Source organism: Microtus pennsylvanicus, chromosome 3 (assembly GCF_037038515.1).
Source record: "Microtus pennsylvanicus isolate mMicPen1 chromosome 3, mMicPen1.hap1, whole genome shotgun sequence".
In the NCBI taxonomy this organism is placed as follows: domain Eukaryota; kingdom Metazoa; phylum Chordata; class Mammalia; order Rodentia; family Cricetidae; genus Microtus; species Microtus pennsylvanicus.
The window spans coordinates 128,513,553-128,534,751 of record NC_134581.1 but is presented as its reverse complement, the minus strand read 5'-3'; the positions used below and the strand labels follow the sequence as shown (position 1 = coordinate 128,534,751).

The 21,199-nt window shown below is 40.2% G+C and overlaps 1 protein-coding gene across 2 annotated transcripts in view; it reads right to left on the bottom strand.

The window, feature by feature from the left end:
• Ptbp3 (polypyrimidine tract binding protein 3) overlaps positions 1-17,577 on the bottom strand; it is a 77,942-nt gene extending 60,365 nt beyond the window's left edge. Inside the window, exons 1-2 of one of the 2 annotated variants that reach the window (XM_075967110.1) lie at positions 17,353-17,527; positions 14,478-14,511 (exon numbers count right to left, since the gene is read on the bottom strand). In XM_075967110.1, the coding sequence (XP_075823225.1) occupies positions 14,478-14,511; positions 17,353-17,360 (42 nt within the window). In that variant the 5' untranslated portion in view covers positions 17,361-17,527. Of the gene's footprint in view, positions 1-14,477; positions 14,512-17,352 lie in introns of both variants that reach the window. The other variant, XM_075967111.1, reaches the window with a different exon arrangement.
• Positions 17,578-21,199: the final 3,622 nt, after the last annotated feature.

Here is a 21,199-nt window from a genome sequence, read left to right as displayed (position 1 = left end):
AGAGGCAGGTGGATCTCAGTAAGTTTATGGACAGCCTGGTCTACAAAGCAAATCCCAGGACAGCCAGGATAGTTACACAGAGAAACCATGTCTTGAAAAACAATCACACAATCACACACACACTGATGTCATGTGCCACATTTATCAGTTTATATACACCGAGACATCCTTACATCCCTGGAATATAGCCTATTTCAATTGGAGGTATAATATTAATGTACGGCTGAGCTAGATTTGTTAGTTTTGTTGACAATTCTTGCATCTCTTCATCATTACAGAGTAACCTCTTTTTTTAAAATTTATTTATTATGTATACATATTCTGTCTGCATGTATGCCCAGAGTAACCTCTTTTCAAAAATTTTTTTTTATTTAATGTATATTTTCTCTACTCACTTTTGGTTTCTGCTTGTGGGGAATTGTTTTTAATCCTTTCATTTTTGGTTTATGTATCTTCAATAATGAACTGGGTTTCTCTCAGGCAGCATATAAAAGATAGTTGTATCTTTTAGCTGAAAACTGAGTCCATTTACATCCAAGGTTGTTACTAATAAAACATGTTTTTGCTGGGCAAAGTGGCACATGCCTTAAATCCCAGCACTTGAGAGGCAGAGGCAGGCAGATCTCCTAGAGTCTGAGGCCAGCCTGGCCTACATAGTGAGTCCCAGGACAGTCAGGAGTACATAGAAAAAAACCCTATCTCAAAAAAAAAAAAAATCTTGATATTCTGTTAAAATACTTTTGGTTGTTTCGATTCCTTCATTCTTTGGTAGTTTTCTCTAATTGATTCTTTTGAGCATCATTTCATACTTTTTTTACATTTTCATTTATTGCAGCTACTCTGGTGATAGTCATTCCCTTGGCTTTTGTTGTCTTGGAAAGTGTTTCTTCTTCAATTCTAAAGAATAATTCTAGTAGGTACAGTAATCTTGGTTGCTCCTTTCTATCGCACCCCAGGATTTTGAATATATATCATCCATTTGATTCTAGTCTATATGGTTTTTCCCAGAGACATCTATTTTGAGATTAATAGCTCTTCCCTTCATTATATTTTTGGTTTTTTGTGGTGCTGGGATCAAATTCAGGCCTTTGTGAATGCCAGGCAAGTGCTCTACCACTAAACTAAATGCACAAGCTAACTTAACACCTTTTTACTTGCTATTTAAAAATTTAAAAAGAATTCTCTTTACCTCATACTTTTGACGGATTTACTATAAGCCTTGGGAAGAATCCGAAAGAAAGAAAGAAAGAAAGAAAGAAAGAAAGAAAGAAAGAAAGAAAGAAAGAAAGAAAGAAAGAAAAGAAGGCCAAATCTAAAGACTCTTTTGAACCTATTAGACCTAGATATCTATCTCTTTCCTAATATTTGCAAACACTTCAAGTATTTCATGGAATAGACTTTTTTTTCACATAGGGTCTTGCTGTGGAACTTTCTACACAGGTTGGCAATTCTCAAATTGACAATCCTCCTGCCTCTGCCTCCCAAATCATAGGGTAACAGGTGTGCCCTACCACACCTAGCCACCTCTTAACTTTAATATATATCTTTATTGCTTATTTGTCAATTCAACATTACTTCTTGATGCCATTGTGAAAGAGAAAGCTATTAAAGGTAGCAATCTCCCCACCCCTTTCCACCAGTCTATCCCTTTTATTATAATTGTCACATTCTGCCCTGCAATCATAGCACACTGGGCTCTGCCCATTCCTATGGTGACTAAAGGGTGACTCAAAGTCGAAAATCAAGAAATATCACTTTTAGCCGGGTGGTGGTGGCGCACTCCTTTAATCCCAGCACTTGGGAGGCAGAGGCAAGTGGATCTCTGTGAGTTCGAGGCCAGCCTGGTCCACAAGAGCTAGTTCCAGGACAGGCTCCAAAGCTACAAAGAAACCCTGTCTTGAAAAACAAAAGAAAAAGAAATAGCACTTCTATAACTATGTCATTATTATTATTATTAAGGAATCCCAGTCCTGATACAGTTCATTTTCTATTCTGTGGTCCAATGTCACAATCTTACAGCTACATGACAACAAAAACAAACAAAAAAGTTCCTAGATTTAAGGTCAAGTGCACTACTGTAGTCCCACTAACTGCATAACATCGTGTCATAGTGTAACATGGTCCATTAACAACCACAATTTCCTTACCCCAATTGTTTGGATTTCCATGACATCCTTAAAGACTTTACTTTTGGTTTTGTTTATAATCTTATCCTATATCATACCAATTTTTGTTTCAAGCTTTCCATAACAGTAGTCATTCCACCAGAATCTCCTTGCACAAGTCTAGAGTGATGGCTTTCTAAGCATTCTGGACAGATGTCTACCTAAGTCTTTTCTCTGCTCTTCTGGGATGGCTCAACATTTTTTTAAAACCTTTTTCTCCTTGTTCTTAGTTTGCTTTTTCATCTTGTTTAGGCACATCCCTAACGTCAACACAGCCAAGTTTCTACGCCAGTGCCAATGTGAGAACTCCACACATATAAACAGGATCATCTGACTTACAGTATTGGGTTAAATTATTTCTCAAGAAAATTATAAGGTGTTACTGTTTTCATGGAGTATGTAACGTGGCTGCTAAGTTTCCAGTCCAACTGGCAGTCTAACCAGACATTCACTTATTTAAAATTGACTTCTTTCTTCCTGGATTCTTCAGAATCACATCCTCATCCAGGGAACTTTGCAATTTCATGATAAAAGAACTTATTTGGGTGGTAGTCTTTCATATTATTGATGCTAGCTAAGCACCTGGTCTTTGGTCTATAGCATGAAATTAATATGAATGGCTTACTCTTATGCTCAAATTTAACTGTATAGATATTTTCAAAAGCTAGAGGAATATATGGGTTCCAGAAATTAAGACGCTAAAAGAAAAAACCCAGAGGAAGCAGGACAACTTCAAGCACTTTATGTGAGGGTGACACAGACAAATGGCTACAGACTAAGGCTGAAGAACCAGAAGACTCAGTGAAAGGATGCTTTTAAAATAAATTTTGTTGCTTTAAAAAAAAAAAAAAACCCTCAAGTATACAAAGCCTCAGAAGACCTGCCATACAAACACATGTTCATTTTGTTGGGAAAAAAAAATCATTCAAGTCAAAAGAGAAAGCCAAAGGCAATAGGTGACTCAAGAAAGACAGAAATGGGAACTGGAGAGATGGTTCCACAGTTAGGAGCACAGGTTGCTCTTCCAGAGGTCCTGGGTTCAAGTTCCAGCGCTCATATGGCAGTTCAACCTTCCAGTTCTGGCCTCCATGAGTATCCAAGTAGTGCACATAGATAAACGCAAAATAAATAAATAGATAGATAGACAGACAGACAGACAGACAGACAATTTCTTTAAAAAAGCACATTACTATACTCCCTCTGCTGAAGAGGTAGAAACAGAAGAATCCTTAGGACTTCCTGACTGGCCAGTCCACCACAATAGCACAGTCAGTAAATTCCAGGTTCAGAGAGACCCTGCCAAAGTGGGGCTGGTGAGACAGCTCATCTGGTAAAGGTATTAGCCTCCCAAGCATGGCAGTTTGCATTCTATCATCCCCAGACTCCACATAAAGGTAGGAACCTAGAAAGAACTCCACAGTTATTCTCTGACCTCCACATGTGAGTGTGAGCGCACAGGTACAATACACACACACACACACACACACACAAAGTTAAAACTGAAAAATAAGGGACACTTGGGAGGCAAAAGCCAGTTCGAGGCCAGCCTGGTCTACAGAGTGAGCGAGTTTCAGAACTACACAGAGAAACCCTGCCTCAAAAAAACCATAGACAGAGAGAGACAGAGAGACAGAGACAGAGAGAGAGAGAATGAACGAATAAATGAATGGTAGGAAGCAACTTGGGGGAAAAAAATCCAACAGACCTCTCACCTTCACTCAAAAATTCATGCACACAGGAGCACACATACACACACATAAACACAATCTAGAAAAGAACTAATAAAGATACAAACTCTCACACATAGGCATACACACGTTCATACTCACCAACACACAAAAATAATGAGTATCTTGTAAAAGCACTTACCATCAAAAAGTAAAGTCGCAACACAAAGAAAACAATGCCAATACAAAACAGAAAGATGAAAATCAAACTTTTAATAAATCCTTAGAGACTAATAAGCTGAACATACAAATAAGACAAGAGGCCCGAGCATTTCTGTGAGTTTGAGGCCAGCCTGTTCTACAAAGGCACTTCCACAATAGTTAGGGCTACACAGTAAAACTCTGTCTAGAAGAAAAAGAAAAAAATTCTCTCTCTCTCTCTCTCTCTCTCTCTCTCTCTCTGTGTGTGTGTGTGTGTGTGTAGACACATACATACATAGACAGATCAAGAAAAAACAAATGATATCAATAACCTGTGCTAACAGATACTGAATATAGAACCAGACACCTAGCTAGAAATAAACATTTACAAAAGCAGACATTCTGGGCTTCAGTTCTAACTAAGTGGGAGAGCATTTATCTCACTTGCACAAAGAAGGTGGAGCAGCACAGATATTGTATCAGGTTGGTAAGCTTATCTGTCAAGGGCCAGATAATAAAGAGTCTTGGGCCAACCATTCAGCTATGCTGCTGCAAGAAAAAAAGGTAACCATGTACAACACAGAAATGAGCCATTCTGGTCCAGTAAAACGTAGACACTAAGATTTAAAATTCACCTATTTTTCTCTTGTTATGAAATATTAATCTTATTTTTTAGCTCTTAGATGTATAAAAACTAATTTAGTTTGCAAAACATATAAAAATAAATGATAGTGAGCTCTATTTAGCTCTTTGTTCCCAGTTTGCCAATTCCTGTATTAGTTTGTTAAAGAAGTCTCAATTTCATCCAAAGGATCTACTGAGATTATTTTTCTGTGACCAAATAAGCAATAAGCAGGCTACAGTGCTTCAAGGCCTGCACTCAGGAAGGTGAAACAAGAGGATTGTACTCCAGGCTGCTGGGGCTACACAGTAGAAAGGAAGAAAGACAAAGGAAGAAAAAGGGAGAAAAGCAAGAAAAAGAGAAGGAATGAGTTAGAAGTAGTAACAAAAGAATAGATTGTATTTAGAAATTAGAATTTTAAAAGTACTAAATAAGTCATGGGTTAAAAAGAAAAACAAAAAAAAGAAATTATAAGGTACTTAAAAATAATGTAATTAATCACTTCTGTGAAACTTCAAAGCCATTTTCAGTACCTTAAACAGAGCTCATCTCAAAATAAAATTAAAAACAAAACAAACAAGCAACAACAACACTTACATTGGTGGTATAGTATTTGCCTAGCATTTGAAGCCCTGGCTCAGCTCCCAGGTGGGAAAGCTGAGGAATAAACTATAAAGAATCTATCCAAAACCTACTGACTGTGAAAGAAAAATGACATGGCTGCTTTACAGTTTAAAAGACTAGCAATCACCTTAAGAAAGTTAAGAGCCAGACACGGAATGGGGGAAATGGGAAAATGTTCGCTAAGAGGGGTGATGATGGCTCAGCAAGTAAAGACAAGAGCCATCAATGATTCAAGCCTGACCCACTTGAGTTCCATTCCTAGAACCCACATAAAGGGAGAGAACTGACTCAAAGTTGTCCTTTGACACACACACACACCCCCCATATTGTAATAAATTGATTTTAGGCTAACTAAATAGTTAAGGAGTATACAAGTTATTTCAATTATTCTTATGATTTTTTCCTTAAATTTACAATTTTAAAAAATGGAATTTACATTAGTGTATGCATATGTATGGTGTGTGTATATATATGTGTGTATACATAGGCATTATTATACATTAGTTTTATGGCTAGGTCTAAAGTAAGTCTCAAATTCTCCTGTAAGCAGCTTAGATACATTTATTTCCATATGGTTACCCAGGTAGTCTAACCCCATTTGTAGAAAATAAGCTCACTGTAAATTTTAAAATAAAATTTAAATATCCTAGAACAGTTGGAGCAGTTTAGAGGATCTACACCACATGATTTCGGGATATATTACATACCTGCTAATATTAGGAGCATGTAATATTAACATAAGCACAAATAAATAGAGCAGAATAGCCCAACTCACACATGGTAAATTGACTTCAATCATGGTGCCTAATAATTCAGTCTAGAAAATTTTTTCAACAAATAAATGAGAAAATCTTCCTTTACATAGTCAGACACACAGCTGTCTTTTAAGTCAGGATTTCAGAATGTAGGCTTAGCTGACCTAAAACTCTAAGTAGACCAGATTGGTCTTGAATTCAGCCTCCTGTCTCTGCCTCCCAAGTACTATGTGCATGAGGCACCACACCCAGCCCTTGAATACTTATAAAAATCAAGCTGTTGGGCACTCCTATAAAGGATTTTTCTTAATCTGATTTGAAGCAGGAAGACACACCCTAAACTGAGCCAAAAAAAAAAAAAAGGCAGTTTTCTTCTATCTAAGTCTTGCCTTCACACTTACTGGCAAGTTCATCTATCTTGTCACTATAGCCGGTATTAAATGCAACAGAGACTGAAAACCAGCAGCTTTCTAGGTAGTAATGCACTCCAACTCTAGCACCAACAGGGACTGCAGAGGCACACAGGCTTCTGGTCTGAACAAATGGCAGATTCTCCACCTTTCTGTCATAAGACTGCTGGACTACCCAGACCATTGTCTCTAAGCCAATCAAATAAACACACATACATGTGTAGGTATTCATTCTATGCGTTCGGTTCCTTTAAAAACCCCTGACTAATGCATTCCTACACTAATGTATAAACATCTTTACTCCATCCAAAGAAGAAAGGGCAGTTCCTCAAATTCTATTCCCTGCAAGCCTTCCTGGCTTAACTACAGGGGTGTGGGGGAATTTAAGGCAGCACAGAACAAGAAGAGGTCCATGAAAAGCTGAAACTAAGGACATTCCGAATGTGTCCCTTCTCAAGATCCTACATCTCAGGCTCTGCTACACAGCAACGGATTACAGCTGAAAGAGCTTTAGGGTCAGGCTCTAAAAAGACTCAGACAAGGACAACAGGGAAACTGAAGCTTTTGGTTAGGCAAATACCAAACCCAACTCAATTCCTAGACAGATCAGCATAGAACTTGTCACTCCAAGGACTTTTTTTGCCTCTAATTTCTCTTCTGATATATCTGCCTTTCCACAAAGTAAAAGTTACCTTAAGAGGTAAACAAATATAAACACAGGTAGGTATTAAGCCCCTGAACAGAATCATGAGAAAAAAAAAATTTTTTTTGAGACAGAGTTTCTTTGTGTAGATGTAGCTGGCATCAAACTTAAGAGGTCTACTTCCCTATTGTCTACCCCGGCCTGCCCAAACCAGTGCTGGTACTGAAGGCACACCCCACCATGTCCAGTTAGGACAAAAATTTTTAAAACTAAGATAACAAGTTTTCAAATACCCCTTGGTGGTGGGCATATACCTTTAATCCCAGCACTTAGGAGGCAGAGGCAGGCGGATCTCTGTGAGTCGAGGCCAGGCTATCCTGAAAAAAAAAAAACGGAAAAAAAAGATTTCAAATAGCTATGACCAATGTTATAAGGTTCTCTACTAAAAACGAGGTGGAAAACATATATTAAAGACAATTTAAAGGCCGGGCGGTGGTGGCGCACGCCTTTAATCCCAGCACTCGGGAGGCAGAGGCAGGCGGATCTCTGGGAGTTCGAGGCCAGCCTGGTCTACAAGAGCTAGTTCTGAGATTGGCACCAAAGCTACAGAGAAACCCTGTCTCGAAAAACAAAAAAAAAACAAAAACAAAAAAAAAGACAATTTAAACATATGTAAATTCTAAAAGAAAGGCCGGGCGGTGGTGGTGCACGCCTTTAATCCCAGCACTTGGGAGGCAGAGGTAGGCGGATCTCTGTGAGTTCGAGACCAGCCTGGTCTACAAGAGCTAGTTCCAGGACAGGCTCCAAAACCACAGAGAAACCCTGTCTCGAAAAAAAAAATTCTAAAAGAAATAAAATATTAGAAGAAAATACTGACCAGGTACAATGGTACATGCCCACAATCCCAGCACTTAGGAGGCAGAATTAAGTAGATTTATGTGAAGTTGAGGCTAGCCTGGTCCACACAGAAAGTTCTAGGGTCACAGACTAAGACCCTGATGGAAAGAAGTAAAGATCGATACATACTGTATTAAAAATGAAATCTTAGCCTGGTGGTGGTTAGGCAGGAGGCAGATCTCTGTGAGTTCAAGGCCGGCCTGTTCCACACAGCAAGTTCCAGAACTGGCTCCATAGCTACTGGGAAACCCTGTCTCAAAAAAACAAACAAAAAACAAAGGGCTGGAGAGATGGCACATAGGTTAAAAGCAATGGCTGCTCATGCAGAGGTCCTGAGTTCAATTCCCAGCAACCACATAGTGACTCACAACCACACAACCAACTGTAATAGATCTGGTGCCCTCTTCTGGCGTGCAGGCATATAAGCAGGCAGAACACTGTATACATAATAAAGAAATACATCTTCTAAAAAACAAATAGAAATCTTTGGATGGTAAGACGGTCCCAAGAGTAAAAACACTACCAAACCTGATGACTTGAGTTCATCTCTGGGTCCCATATGATGGAAGGGAAAGAATGAGCTCTCACAAATTGTTCTCTGACCCCGACATGTATGCCACAGTGTATACACACACAAAATAAAATCTGTGATGGGTTCATTAGTGGACTAGGTATTACTGAAGAAATAAATCAATAAACTTCAAAGTATTTCAATAGAGGCTATGTATGAGTATAAGTTCAGTCATAGATTGCACGCCTAGCCCCAGTACTGCAGAGCTTAAAGATAAGGATATTTCAATAAAATTTCCCAAACTGAAATACTGAGTGGAAAAAAAAATAATAAAAACCCAAAGCACCCAATAACATGTGACAATTTCAAATGAGTAAGAGAGACAAAACCAAAATGTCCAAAAGGCGAAGAAAAAAAATACATTACAGCCCATGAATATGAGAGAAAGCAAAAGGGAATAAATGGGAGGAGCTGGAGGGAAGAAAGAGAAGGGGAAAAGCAACGTAATTTTAACAGATTGGAGGGTGAGATCAGCTCCAGCAGGATGCTTCTGACCTCTACTCGGATGCTGTGGCACATACATAAGTAATTGTGATTTTTAAAAGCTATATTTTGTCTATAAGAAACACTGAAGAGCCAGTGGTGGTGGTGGTGGCAGCACAAATCTTTAATTCCAGCACTCATGAGGCAGAGACAGGTAGAGGCCAGCCTGATCTACAGAACTAATTTTAGGACAGCTAGGGCTATAAAGAGAAAGGAAGGAAGGGAAAGAGGGAACAAGACGGAAAAGAAAGGAACAAAATGAAACATTGAAGACTTAACAGATGGCCTAGAAAGATGGCTCAAGGACTGACCACTTGTTACTCTAGGGTTCAACTCCCAGTACCAACATGAAGATTCATAACTTTCTGCAACTTTAGTTCTAGAGAATCTGATGACCTCTTCTGGCCTCCAAGGCATCAAGCACACAGTCAAAACACTCATATAAAATCTTTAAAAAAATTAACCACTAGATAGCACATAAAAGGGTACTAATAAATTTCACTACAGTTATCAAATCAATAACAAAATTCCAAGTATAATGAAATATTACTGATACTAATTATTCGGCTATGACCTTTAGAGCCATCTAAAAGTAAAATCCAGCAGCACCAAGGGTTACAAAGGATGAGAGACAACCTGAGCTCTATAGAGGAAACTGGGCCATCAGGCACATTCAAGGAAGTATGGCCATAGATGTGACCTCTGATATAAAGCAGGCTGTGTAAGTACAGACATTTTAGGAAATGGCTCAACAGCTCATGAGTAGGCGCTTCCATCACTATAATGAAATACCTGGGACAACTAACTTACAAGAGAAGTTTGTTCAGTTGATAGTCTGGAGGTTCTGGTCTAAGATCAAGCAGATGTACTACTGTTTTGGGTCCCTAGTGAGAAGGCAAGGTAGAAATGGCAGTGTGTGCATAATAGACAAACAGTTCACCTAAAGGCCAGAAAGTAGTGGGAAAGAGGAAAGTGCCAGCATCCCACAATCTCACGGAAACCTAAAACCTTCTCAGGAGACTAAACCTCCTTAAACCTCCTTCCTAGTAGGCTCTATTAATTCCCCAAAATGCTACCCCACAGAGTGAGCCTTTAACATACAGACCTTTAGGGAACATTCAAGATCCAAACACTATTAAACAGTTTTTGTTAAAACATGCATGCCCCATCACCTTTTAGTTGCATTTTCATTCCTGGGCTCAGAAGAAAGATATAACAGCATGCTAAACACATAAACACCCATTCACAGAAGCTTTTTTTTTTTTTTTTTTGGTTTTTCGAGACAGGGTTTCTCTGTGGCTTTGGAGCCTGTCCTGGAACCAGCTCTTGTAGACCAGGCTGGTCTCGAACTCACAGAGATCCGCCTGCCTCTGCCTCCCGAGTGCTGGGATTAAAGGCGTGCGCCACCACCGCCCGGCTTCACAGAAGCTTTATTGGCAATATTTCCAAACTGGAAAGAACCCAAGTGCCCACCAACATGCGAACAAATTTTAAGACACAATAAAATACAGATAAAAGATGGACAGCCACATAGAATTCCTACTATTAAACAACACAGATAAAGTCAAAAAATCATTTTGCTAAATAAAAAACTATCATAACCATAAAGTTTATGCTCTATGAATCTATTCATATAAAAACAGGTAAAACCAATCCACGTTAACAGAAATCATAAAATCAGAACAGTTGCCTAGACTGTGTCTGAACTGAGATAACAGGGATGTTTTAGAACGGCATTCTCTCAATTTGGTTAAGTGTTAAAACTGTCAAAGGTTACTGAACTGCTCTCTACATAAATGACACCTCATTTTTAAAGGGTAAGAACTTGCAGCCAAGGCCTGCGTTTCCAAGAGTGATGTACATCAGTAAGCAAACACTTCCTGTGAAGGGCCAGAGGGTGAATATATTATGCTTTGCAGACTGTGACCACTACTTAGCTCTACAACTGTAATGTGAAAGTAACCACAGGCAATATGGAAACAAATAAGCATGGCTATGCTCCAATAAAACTACGTACAGAAACGGGGCAAGCAGGACATGCTCATGGGCTGCTGCTTGTGAGCCCCCAATGACAAGCATGAAGAAAACTGACCCTCAAAATTAATTTCATTCTGCTATATTGTTCTTTTCTACATAGGAGGCTTGGTAACTATTGGAAGCCATTTACAGTCCTTCTTAAGCATGTGTTTTTCTATTCTCAATGACCCACCTAAAGATAGGATGATCACCTAAAAAGGACTATGACAGTTAATATGGAAGACAAAATAACAAGGAATACAGGAAATGTGGTTTAAGATTCTGAATACTAGCCAGCTAGTACTAATGAAGCACAAGCTGGAAATTTAAAATGTACTTTGGCACGCAAAAAAGCAATTACATACAATGCTGACACTGATTTATGTGGTATAATAAAATCCTTGAAATGTGTGTCATATCACCAGATTGTGCCTTCATAAGAACTCATTGCTTATCGCTTCTCAATTATGTGTGTGTGTGTGTGTGTTTTATATAGACATACACACACACATAGATAGCCAGCCATGGTAGTGCATTTCTGTGACTCCAGCCATTGGGAAACTAAAGAAGGTTCAAGTCCAGCTTGGTTAACCAAGCAAGATTCCAAGATTCTGTCTCAACAACCCAAAAACAAAAATGTTTCATGATTGAGTTCAAAAACATAATCTTTTAATCTGGCCAAGGTACAAAAATTAATACCCTGCAAAGAACATCCAAGTACATACCATGATATGAATTCTAAACACCTGACAATGTAAACATGTCTTCCACTTAAAAGTATTCGACATTATTCATGCATCAGCCATCTTTTGAGATTATAATACATCAGACTGGGAAATAGAATAGTAAAAAAACATCAGCAATGTTTTCCTTTGTGATGGATGCATCCTAAACCCAACTAGTTTCCCTTTGCTAAAATAATTTTATGTTTAACAATATTTTTAATTGTCTTTTCCAAAACCTAAATAACTTCCGGGGGCTGAAGAGAGCACTCAGGTTCAGACTCCAGTAGCTCACAATCACTCTGACTTCAGTTCCAGACTGCCCTCTCTGACCTCCATGGACACCAGACATACATGCAACATATACATAACATGCACAGGAAGAACACATACATGAAATAAATTTTAAAATAATTTTAAATATTTTTTTTAATCCAGAAAAGTAAACTTAGGGAATACAACCCAAATTTCATCCTTACTACTAACTAAAGTCATTAATTGTGTTATATTCAGACAGCACACAGAGGAAGCAAAAGCTGGCTTATCTTTCATATACTCTACATGAAATGCAAGCCTTAGTGGTTCATTATTTGGTAAAAACTAAACTTCTCTGGTGAGATCAAAGGAAGAACAATTCTGCCAAAAAGTACAAATAACAACTGGGCGGTGGATCTCTATGAGTTTAAAGCCAGCCTGGTCTACAAAGGCAGTTCCAGGACAGCCAAGGCTACACAGAGAAACCATCTCTAAAAACAAAAGAAGGTCAAGGTAACAGTCAGTGGTGAGCTGTTTTACTTTTCTGATCTTCAGGCAAGTTTTATTTATTAAAATACAAATGAAATGCCACTATAGGTACATATATTGAATGATTTTATAGCATGATCACAGTATTTTAATAAATATTGAATATTTAAAACACACACATATTCAGGCTGCCTGTTGAATCAACTAATCAGCTTATTATCTCTTTAGAGTTGTTGCTTTCAAAGCACTTCAAAATATAGACAGAAAACCATACCCTATATTCACATCTGGCTCCTAGGCATAACATTTAAATTTTCTTTCCTTTATTATGCATGTGTTTTCACAATAATAAAAACATGGGTTCTTCAAGCATAATTCTTTAACATTTAAGTGGTAACTTTTTAAAATGTCTGCTGTACTTATATGCCAGATAAAAAACTAGAATCATAAATCACATCTTTAAAGACCAAAACAATTTATTTAAATGTCTCTTCTCCCACAGGCACCTTCAGACACAGTTAAGGACTTAATTTCGAATCTGAGTATCACTCTCAAATGAGACAATATATGTATGGAGGGGGTAGTTCCAGAAGACTCCCTCCATTTATTTCCTATTCATAAACATATACACAAAGCTTGCCAAAGCAGATCAACTCTGCCCAAACCCAAAAGACAGTACAACAGTTTCCAATATGCTCAGCTCAGACATCCCATGCTAAATGCTGCTGCTTCTTGCCTTGCTTATTTTTTAAGAAGTAACAACTGTAAGCGCCACCATCAGATCTAGTAAGTATAAAGAAACAGAAACATGGAACTGGCTAGCAGAGTGTACAGAAACAGTGCGACAGTGGCGGGATTTGTGCTTTAACAAAATAGACTCGAAAGTAATCAAACGACTATATAAATGAACCTGGCTTATTTAAGATGTATGCAAGGTTAAGTACTTCATTCTACTTTCTACAGTAATCTGCACTGTGTGGCCTACAGAACTAGATTTCCTAAATCAGTATCAAATACCAAAGTAATAAAGGAAATTTTATGACTGTTATCTTTTATTATTTTATTTATTCTAAAATTTTCATGTATGTGTATGCACCTGGGTATGCATGTGCACCTGGAGTTAGGAGTTGAGTCACCATACAGGTGCTGTCAACAGAACCTGGGTCATCTGCAAGAGCAGTGAGTACTCTTAACAGCTGAGCCATCTCTGCGGCTCCCAGACAATTATATTGTAAAAGTCACATACTGAGGAGCACTGTTTACTTGATTTGTATTTTTTTAATACAGTAATGAGAGGACTCTGGTATAACTAAAGACTTGTAACTTAGAAAAAGCATTACTACAAAATATTGAGTTCCCTAGATGGCCACCTTTTAGATAGAGGCCTCTGTTGTTAGCAATGAGGTATAATGAAAAAATCTTCAGAAAGGGAAGACAAGCATTTGAATACCAGAACATCACATCTTGAACAAACTTCCTCAACTTGCTTTTTCATCCCTAAAATCAGAATAGTAATGACCTGTCTTTAAGGAATATTATGATTCCTCAGAATACATGTAAAGCACATGGCACACAGTTGGCACACAAAAAAAACAGGCATTGTTATTTTATTATTTCTAAGTACAACTACAAAAGATTTTTTTAAAAAAAGACTCATTAGAAAAATAAATCAGAGTCTGGGATAATTTTAACCACAAAGCCAAACAAAAAATACAATCCTGACAGTTAAGTTAAACTTTACATGTTTTTTTTTTTAATTTTACTATAGTTCCTCCTAAAAGGTACATAAAATCCAAAATTAGCCACGGGTCTACTTAATTTTGGAGTTAAAAGTAAAGATTATCACCACACAGAACAAAAGACAATTTTGTGAACAGGTGAAATTATTTCACCATTTGGGGAGATGTCAAAATTAAAATACAAAAATGATTATGAAAGGATAGTAAAAGAGTCCTACCTTTAAACCGACTGCTATAAGATCTGTAACAACACTGTATGGAAAAAGTAAAGAGAAAATGGAAAACAAAGTTAGAGAACAAGTTTTAAAAGACAGGTAAGATTAAAGAAAAAGGAAAAGCATCATAATAATATATAACGAAAAAAAACGATGAACTGTGAAATGTTAATAAGGAAAAATCAATGGACAGCGTAGCAACAGCAGAGTTCGAAAGCAAAGCCTCGACACCTCAGTGCAAGAAAAAAAAATTACTCTCTAATGTGCAGGAACGTACAGTTGTGCATCAATACAATAAGCATGTCTTTCTTCATCTCACTTTGACAAATCCAAACCAAGACTAAAACCACCAAAGTTCATTCATTTAAAGTCCCTGAGATGAGTGACCAAACCATAAAGCTTTAAATAAACAAAGCCTGGGCCTGGAGTTTAGAAACATGAAAACCATCTTGGAAACCTACTTCTTACCACCCCAAAAACTCACCAAAATATTCTTATAACTGTCTCCCATAGCTAGAATAAATACAAACATCACATTTCACACAAATTTTATTGCAAGATTTGCTTTAAAAAAAAGTTAAACATTAATACTATGTTTTGAGTACAAAGGTATTATTCCTCCTAGGTGAAAATGAAGACACACACACACACTCACACACATACACACAGAAAGAAGGCACTCAAGGAGAAAATGTTGGCTTGCCTAGAGCACAATCCACGTAGTCAGAAATTTTACACACCTTAAGAGTGTAAAAAGCCCAATACAGTTATTATTCTATACAAAAATTAATCTCTTCTACATCTTCAGTTAGAAGTTCATAACTGCTAAATAAGTTCTGTATTATGTTACTAATCAATAATGTCATAATTTCCTAAAGATATGCAACTATCTCTGCATCAAGTGGTATAAACTTCAATGTTTTAAACAATAACCATATATTTTCCCTTGTACAGTTCTGAAACTTGTATTATTTTTCTAAAATTTAAACCCAATAACTGGTAAGTTATACTTTTTAAAAAAGCAAACGTTTTTCCTCGTCTATCTGCATCAGTGCTTTCTTAGCTTTAATACCACACGCATGTCAAGGTTCTTAAAAACTATTAGCAGGAGTAAGTTTGGGAAGGTGAGTGTGGAGAAAAGACAGGAAAGTGCCATGATATATATATGTATGAAATATAGTAATGAAACCTATTACTTTGTGTGCCAAATAAAGAGGTGATTTTTAACAAGACGTAGTTAGTAGCAAATGACGACTAAAAGTCTTTGCAATTAAAGTTCTGCATCAGATAAGCACGTTGCTGAGTAAGGTTGACTATTCCTACTCCGCCACCCCCACCCCTGAGCGGGCAGTGGAGGAGGGGTTTGCATTTCACACTCAAGAAAGAAGCGAAGTCAAGCCTTTTAACTGTAAATCTCACGGCACAAAAAGCTAACTTGTCTCCCCAAACCCGAAGTCGAACCTTTTGAAGATGATAATTTCCCAGCCCTTCCTGACTGACATTAGGGCGTTATGGCATAAATCACCGAAACGATTTCACGATTTCAAATGAATTGGCCAGGTAAAGAGACGTCAATGCTCAAGGAGGAAGAGGCTTTCACGAAGTAACCTCCATTAAACGGGAATCCTTTCAAGAACATCACAACCATAAATCAAATCTAAAATTGCACTTTGATATCTGCAGCAGCATGCAATCTGCATTCAAATGACATAGTGCATATCACGATATTGTGAAACTAAGATAAACGAAACCTAAGCAGGGCAAAAAACTGTTGGAAGATTCTAGTATCTTCTCTGAAGTACGTAGCAAGCAATAATCAAATACGCGGCAACCTGTTAAATGGCTTTCACCGAAAAGTAAGTTATGTGCTTTTTTTTTTTCTTTTAACTGAAAAACAGGTAATATGCTCCACCATCCAGCAGTTTACAAAAATCTTGTCAAAAGTCGGCAGGGGGAAGAGGTTAAGGAACAACTCAAACGCCTAGGAACTAAATAAATAAAAGGAGGTGGAATATCTAATAGACTTGGAGAATTTATATTGATGAGCAACACTATATCGGAACCCCAACTTACTAAAATCTTTCAATTAACACTTTTAATAAAATACATCAGGTCCTGCCCCACGTCTCCGAGTTCCAGGAGAAATTATCAACTCGGAAAGGGTGATTGTAAGTCCTGTTTTCCTCTAATTTTAGCCACGGACCCCATTTAAACGGAGCAGTTCAAAGAGTCCGGAAAACTGCGTTTACACAATATCTGATTATCGCCCGCGGCGAATTCACGAAGTTGCGGGGGGGGGGGGGGGGGACGCGGGCGAGGAGGAAGCGTCCCCGGTGACGAAGTGCAGACGCTCGGTATTTAGAAATGGTTAACGTATCTCCCAGCGCAAGTCAGGAGAGCTCGCTGGGTCCCGAGACCCACACGCGACCGCGGTTCGAGACCCGGTCGCCGCCCAGACGGCTGTCGCCGCTCGCCCGGGCCCGCCGCCGGGGAAAGCTCCGCCGCGCGCCCCACCCCGCCGGTAAACAGCAACTCCCCGAGCGCCGCGGCCGCCTCAGCCTCCGCCCCCGCCAGCGCCGCGCACCATTTTCTGAGAGGAAGTGTGGGGAGGCTGGCCCGGCACCCCGGCTCCGGCTCGTCTCCGCTTCCCCAGAGCGCCCCGAGGCTGCGAGGGGCGGACGTGACGGGGGCGTCGCGCGCAGGAACCGGAGACTGCGGCGGACGGACCCCAGCGCCCCCCGGGTCCCTGCCGTCGGGCTCGGCCCCGGGCAGCTCCTCCGCTAACCGGCGCCGCGCCCTGCTCCCCGGCCTCGGCGGGACGCGACGCCGAAAAGGAAACGAGGCCAGCGCAGCCCCCGAGCGGCCACCCGGCACTTACCCATCCATGGCCCAGATGGAGGAGCGCGTCGTGCGGGGATTGACGGGCTCGCCGCGGGCGGGGGTGGGGGGAAAAGCAAGCGGCAGCTCCGGGAACCGGCGAGCGGAGCCGCTCCGCAGCTCCGGCCGGTCGGAGGTGGAAGGAAGAGTGGGAAACAGGGGCGGGGACCGGGCACGCTCTCGCCAGCGCCGCGCCCCCGCCTTCCCAGCCCGCGAGCGCGTCCCCGCCTCGCCTGGCCCCGCCCCCTCGGCGTCGACGCCCTCCCCGGACTCGGCTGGACTCCAGGGCGCCCTCTTCCCGCCTTCGCCTCTCGGCCCCGCCCCCGCCCGCCTGCTCCGCCCCCGCCCTCCCCCCCCCCGTGACTCGGCGCGCGTGCGCGCCCCCGCTTCCTTCCGTCGCGCCCGCGTCCTCGGGGACGCGCGCCTTGTGCTTCCCGCTTCGCGGCTCTCCCTCCTTCTAGCCCGCGGGCCTTCCGGCTTCCCGGAGTCGGGCGCACTTGGGCGCCCGGGCCTGAACGCTTACTGTTGTTGGCGAGACGAGCTTCGGTGCCCCCTGGGGACATTTGAAGCCGGGAGGAATTTCTGCGGGCGGGGGACTCTGCTGGCGGCACGGCAGGGGACCGGCGCGACGGCCACGGGGCAGGCTCCGGCAGTGGTCTTCCGGGACCTAAGAGCGGCGACCCGTCGTCAGGTCCTGGAAGTCAACCTCTGAGACCCGCAGTGGCCGGATAGGTGTGGTTGAGAAAGGAATTAGGTAGAGGAGACTGCCCTGGACCGAAGTGCTTCGTTTTTGCCGTTTTAATCTGAGTGCTTTTCTATCCAACGGTCAAATACTAAATATACATGAAACTTTCATTTCATAGTTATGGGATGGCCATTATACTGCCAGTATTATAAGTTTATTCATCCTCCCGCGCCGGGGGTGAGGGGGTGGGGAGTGAGGTGGTAGGAAAGGATTATTGTTTTTTCGGATGAAAACATATGAGTGATTCCGGAATTTCACAGCCAAAAAGCGTTTCGTTTGCACCAAAGCCCTTTCCTCCAGTGTGAGTAAAAACAAATTATCCGTAAAGCATAAAATAGCTATTTAATATATATAATGTGTATAACTTTTATAGCCTACCTGCTTGTGAAACAGTGCTTTTCCAATTCACAGATCATTGAAATTCGAGCCATTTAAGCCAGGGCTCGAGCTCTCTGAAATGTAGAAAGGGGACCGCCCACACCCATTTCAAAGGAAGTAACACCTTCAATCTATCCTTCCTGATTTCCTACTTTAGAATAGTAGACACTTTCAGTTTGTAATTCAGGAATGGCATTTTTAAAGTAATTTCAGTTCCCCTATTCGAGATGTCAAAAATGTAAATACATGTAAATATAATGCTTCTCATTTTTTTAAAACTCAAACAGCAGTAAATAGTTTTGTTTGTTTGAGACCGAGTTTTAATATCTAGAACAGCCTGGCTAAAACTTGCTATGGAACTCATCCAAATATAAGATCCTCTGACATCAACCTCCTTAGATTTTTGGTTTTGTTTTGTTGTTGTTTTTTTTTTTTTGAGACAGGGTTTCTTTGTAGCTTTGGAGCCTGTCCTGGAACTATCTCCTGTAGACCAGGGTGGTCTTGAACTCACAGAGATCCTCCTGCCTCTGCCTCCCAAGTGCTTGGATTAAAGGCGTGGGCCACCACAGCCCGGCCATCCTCCTGAGATTAAGAGTTGTACTGTCACACAGTCCTCAAAAGCTTTTGTTTTTGTCTCCAGACCAACCTCTTGCTAACCACTGTAACCATGTTGTTTAAATTTATTTTATTTATTTATTTTTGAGGCAGGATTTCTCTGTGTAACTGTTCTGCCTGTCCAGGAAATCTTTTTGTAGACCAAGCTGGCCTCAGATTCACAGAGACCTACCTACCTGCCTCTGCCTCCCAAATGCTAGCATTAAAGGTGTGTACCGCCACCCAACTTATAATACTTTCTATATTGACTTCTTTTTTCTTTTGTTTTGTTTTTGTTGTTGTTGTTTGTTTTTTCGAGGCAGGGTTTATCTGTGTCACTTTGTTGCCTGCCATGGGGAACTAGCTCTTGTAGACCTGAGACTCATTATCTATACCAACTTGTCATTCCAAAAAATCCATAATAAAAAGATTATATGCCTGAATAAAATGAACAAAGCTGTACTTTATTTCCTAAACAAGCCCAGTGTAACATTAGGGGCTGTTTGTTGGGGTTCCTTTGCTGCCCAGTTCCACAGCCCCAAAGAATCACACAGAAGTCTACATTAGATATAAACTGATTGGCCCATTAGCTCAGACTTCTTGCTAACTCTTATAACTTATATCAACCCATTATTAGCCCATTATTATTATCTGTGTTAGCACATGGCTCAGTACCTTTTTCAACGAGGCAGATCACATCCTGTTTCTTCGGTGGTCTGGGCAGAACTTGAGAAATAGCTTCCTTCTTTCCAGAATACTCCTGTTCTCATCACCCTGCCTCTACTTCCTGTCTGGTTGTCGCGCCTGGCTACTGGCCAATCAGCCTTTATTTAGAACATAATTGACAGATACAGAATTGTTCCACACTAGCCCAGTTTTGTAACAGAGGCATAGATAAGTGGATACAGTTTATAAGAGAAAACAAGGCAAAACTTTTCCTTTCCCACGGCCCTGTGTCCTAAATTCAAAGGTTTGAGCTCTGTGAGCTTGTGTGCCACTCTGAGGGCCACTGTGCTGTCCTGATAGCCTAGTCAACCCAAATCAGAGAGCTCATTCAGTGAGAGACCTTGTTTCAAAAACAAAGTGGAGAAGGACTGGAGAGATGGTTAGGAGCACCCGCTGCGCCTGAGGAAGTTCCCAGCACCCACGCAGTGTTCATAACCATCAATAATTCCAGTTCTAGGGTATTCGATGCCCTCTTCTGACCTGAGACCTCTGAGAGTAATAGCACACGTGATACACATACATACATGCAGATAAAATACTCATAAAATAAATAAACCTATCAACCTAGCATGGTGGCACACATCTTTAATCCCAAAACTCAGGAGACAAAGGCAGGCAGATCTCTGAGTCTGAGGCTAGCCTGGACTACATAGCGAGTTCCAAGACAGCCAAATTTCACAGAGAAACCTAGTCTCAAAAAAACAAAAACAAAAAGTAAATAATAAACCATACATGTATGCTTGTATGCATGTATAATAAAGTAGAGAGCTGTTAACTAAACACCAGATGCTGACTCCTGTTTTCTGCAGGCATGTACACACGCAACAACAACAATTATTACCACCCAAGGAAAGAATGGAGTTTGCAATCTTTTTTTTTTTTTTTTTAGGTCTTCCGTAATTTCAACAGAAGGTTCTGGGTTTTCAGAACGATTCAATATTACCCACATGATTTTGGAATTAGCATTTAAGCACTTTATATTATGATATTCTGTCTTGGTGCCAAAGAGGTTAATCTCTGCAGAGTCTTATATACTTTAAAAAAGATAGTTCTAAATAGTTTGTATTTTTTCCCCTGTGTTTTTGTTCTGGTTTGCTTAAGAATTTCCCCCCTGAAACTTGTTTATCTAATAAGAGGCACACCCCTTCATTATTATGTTTACACAAAAAGTAACCTTTGAACACTTAAGCTATTCCCCTATGCAGTGGATGGTTAACATTTAACCCACATTGATGTTTACAGGTTAAGACTTCTTAAGACATAAAAGATGCCATTTAAAAAAAAATGCCAATATAGTTCAGAAATAATACTAGCCATTAGTTGAGTCTCAGAAGGTCATTATATGAACATTTTATCTCATGACAATTCCAAAATAATAACCATTAACATCTGCTGCTTAAAATGG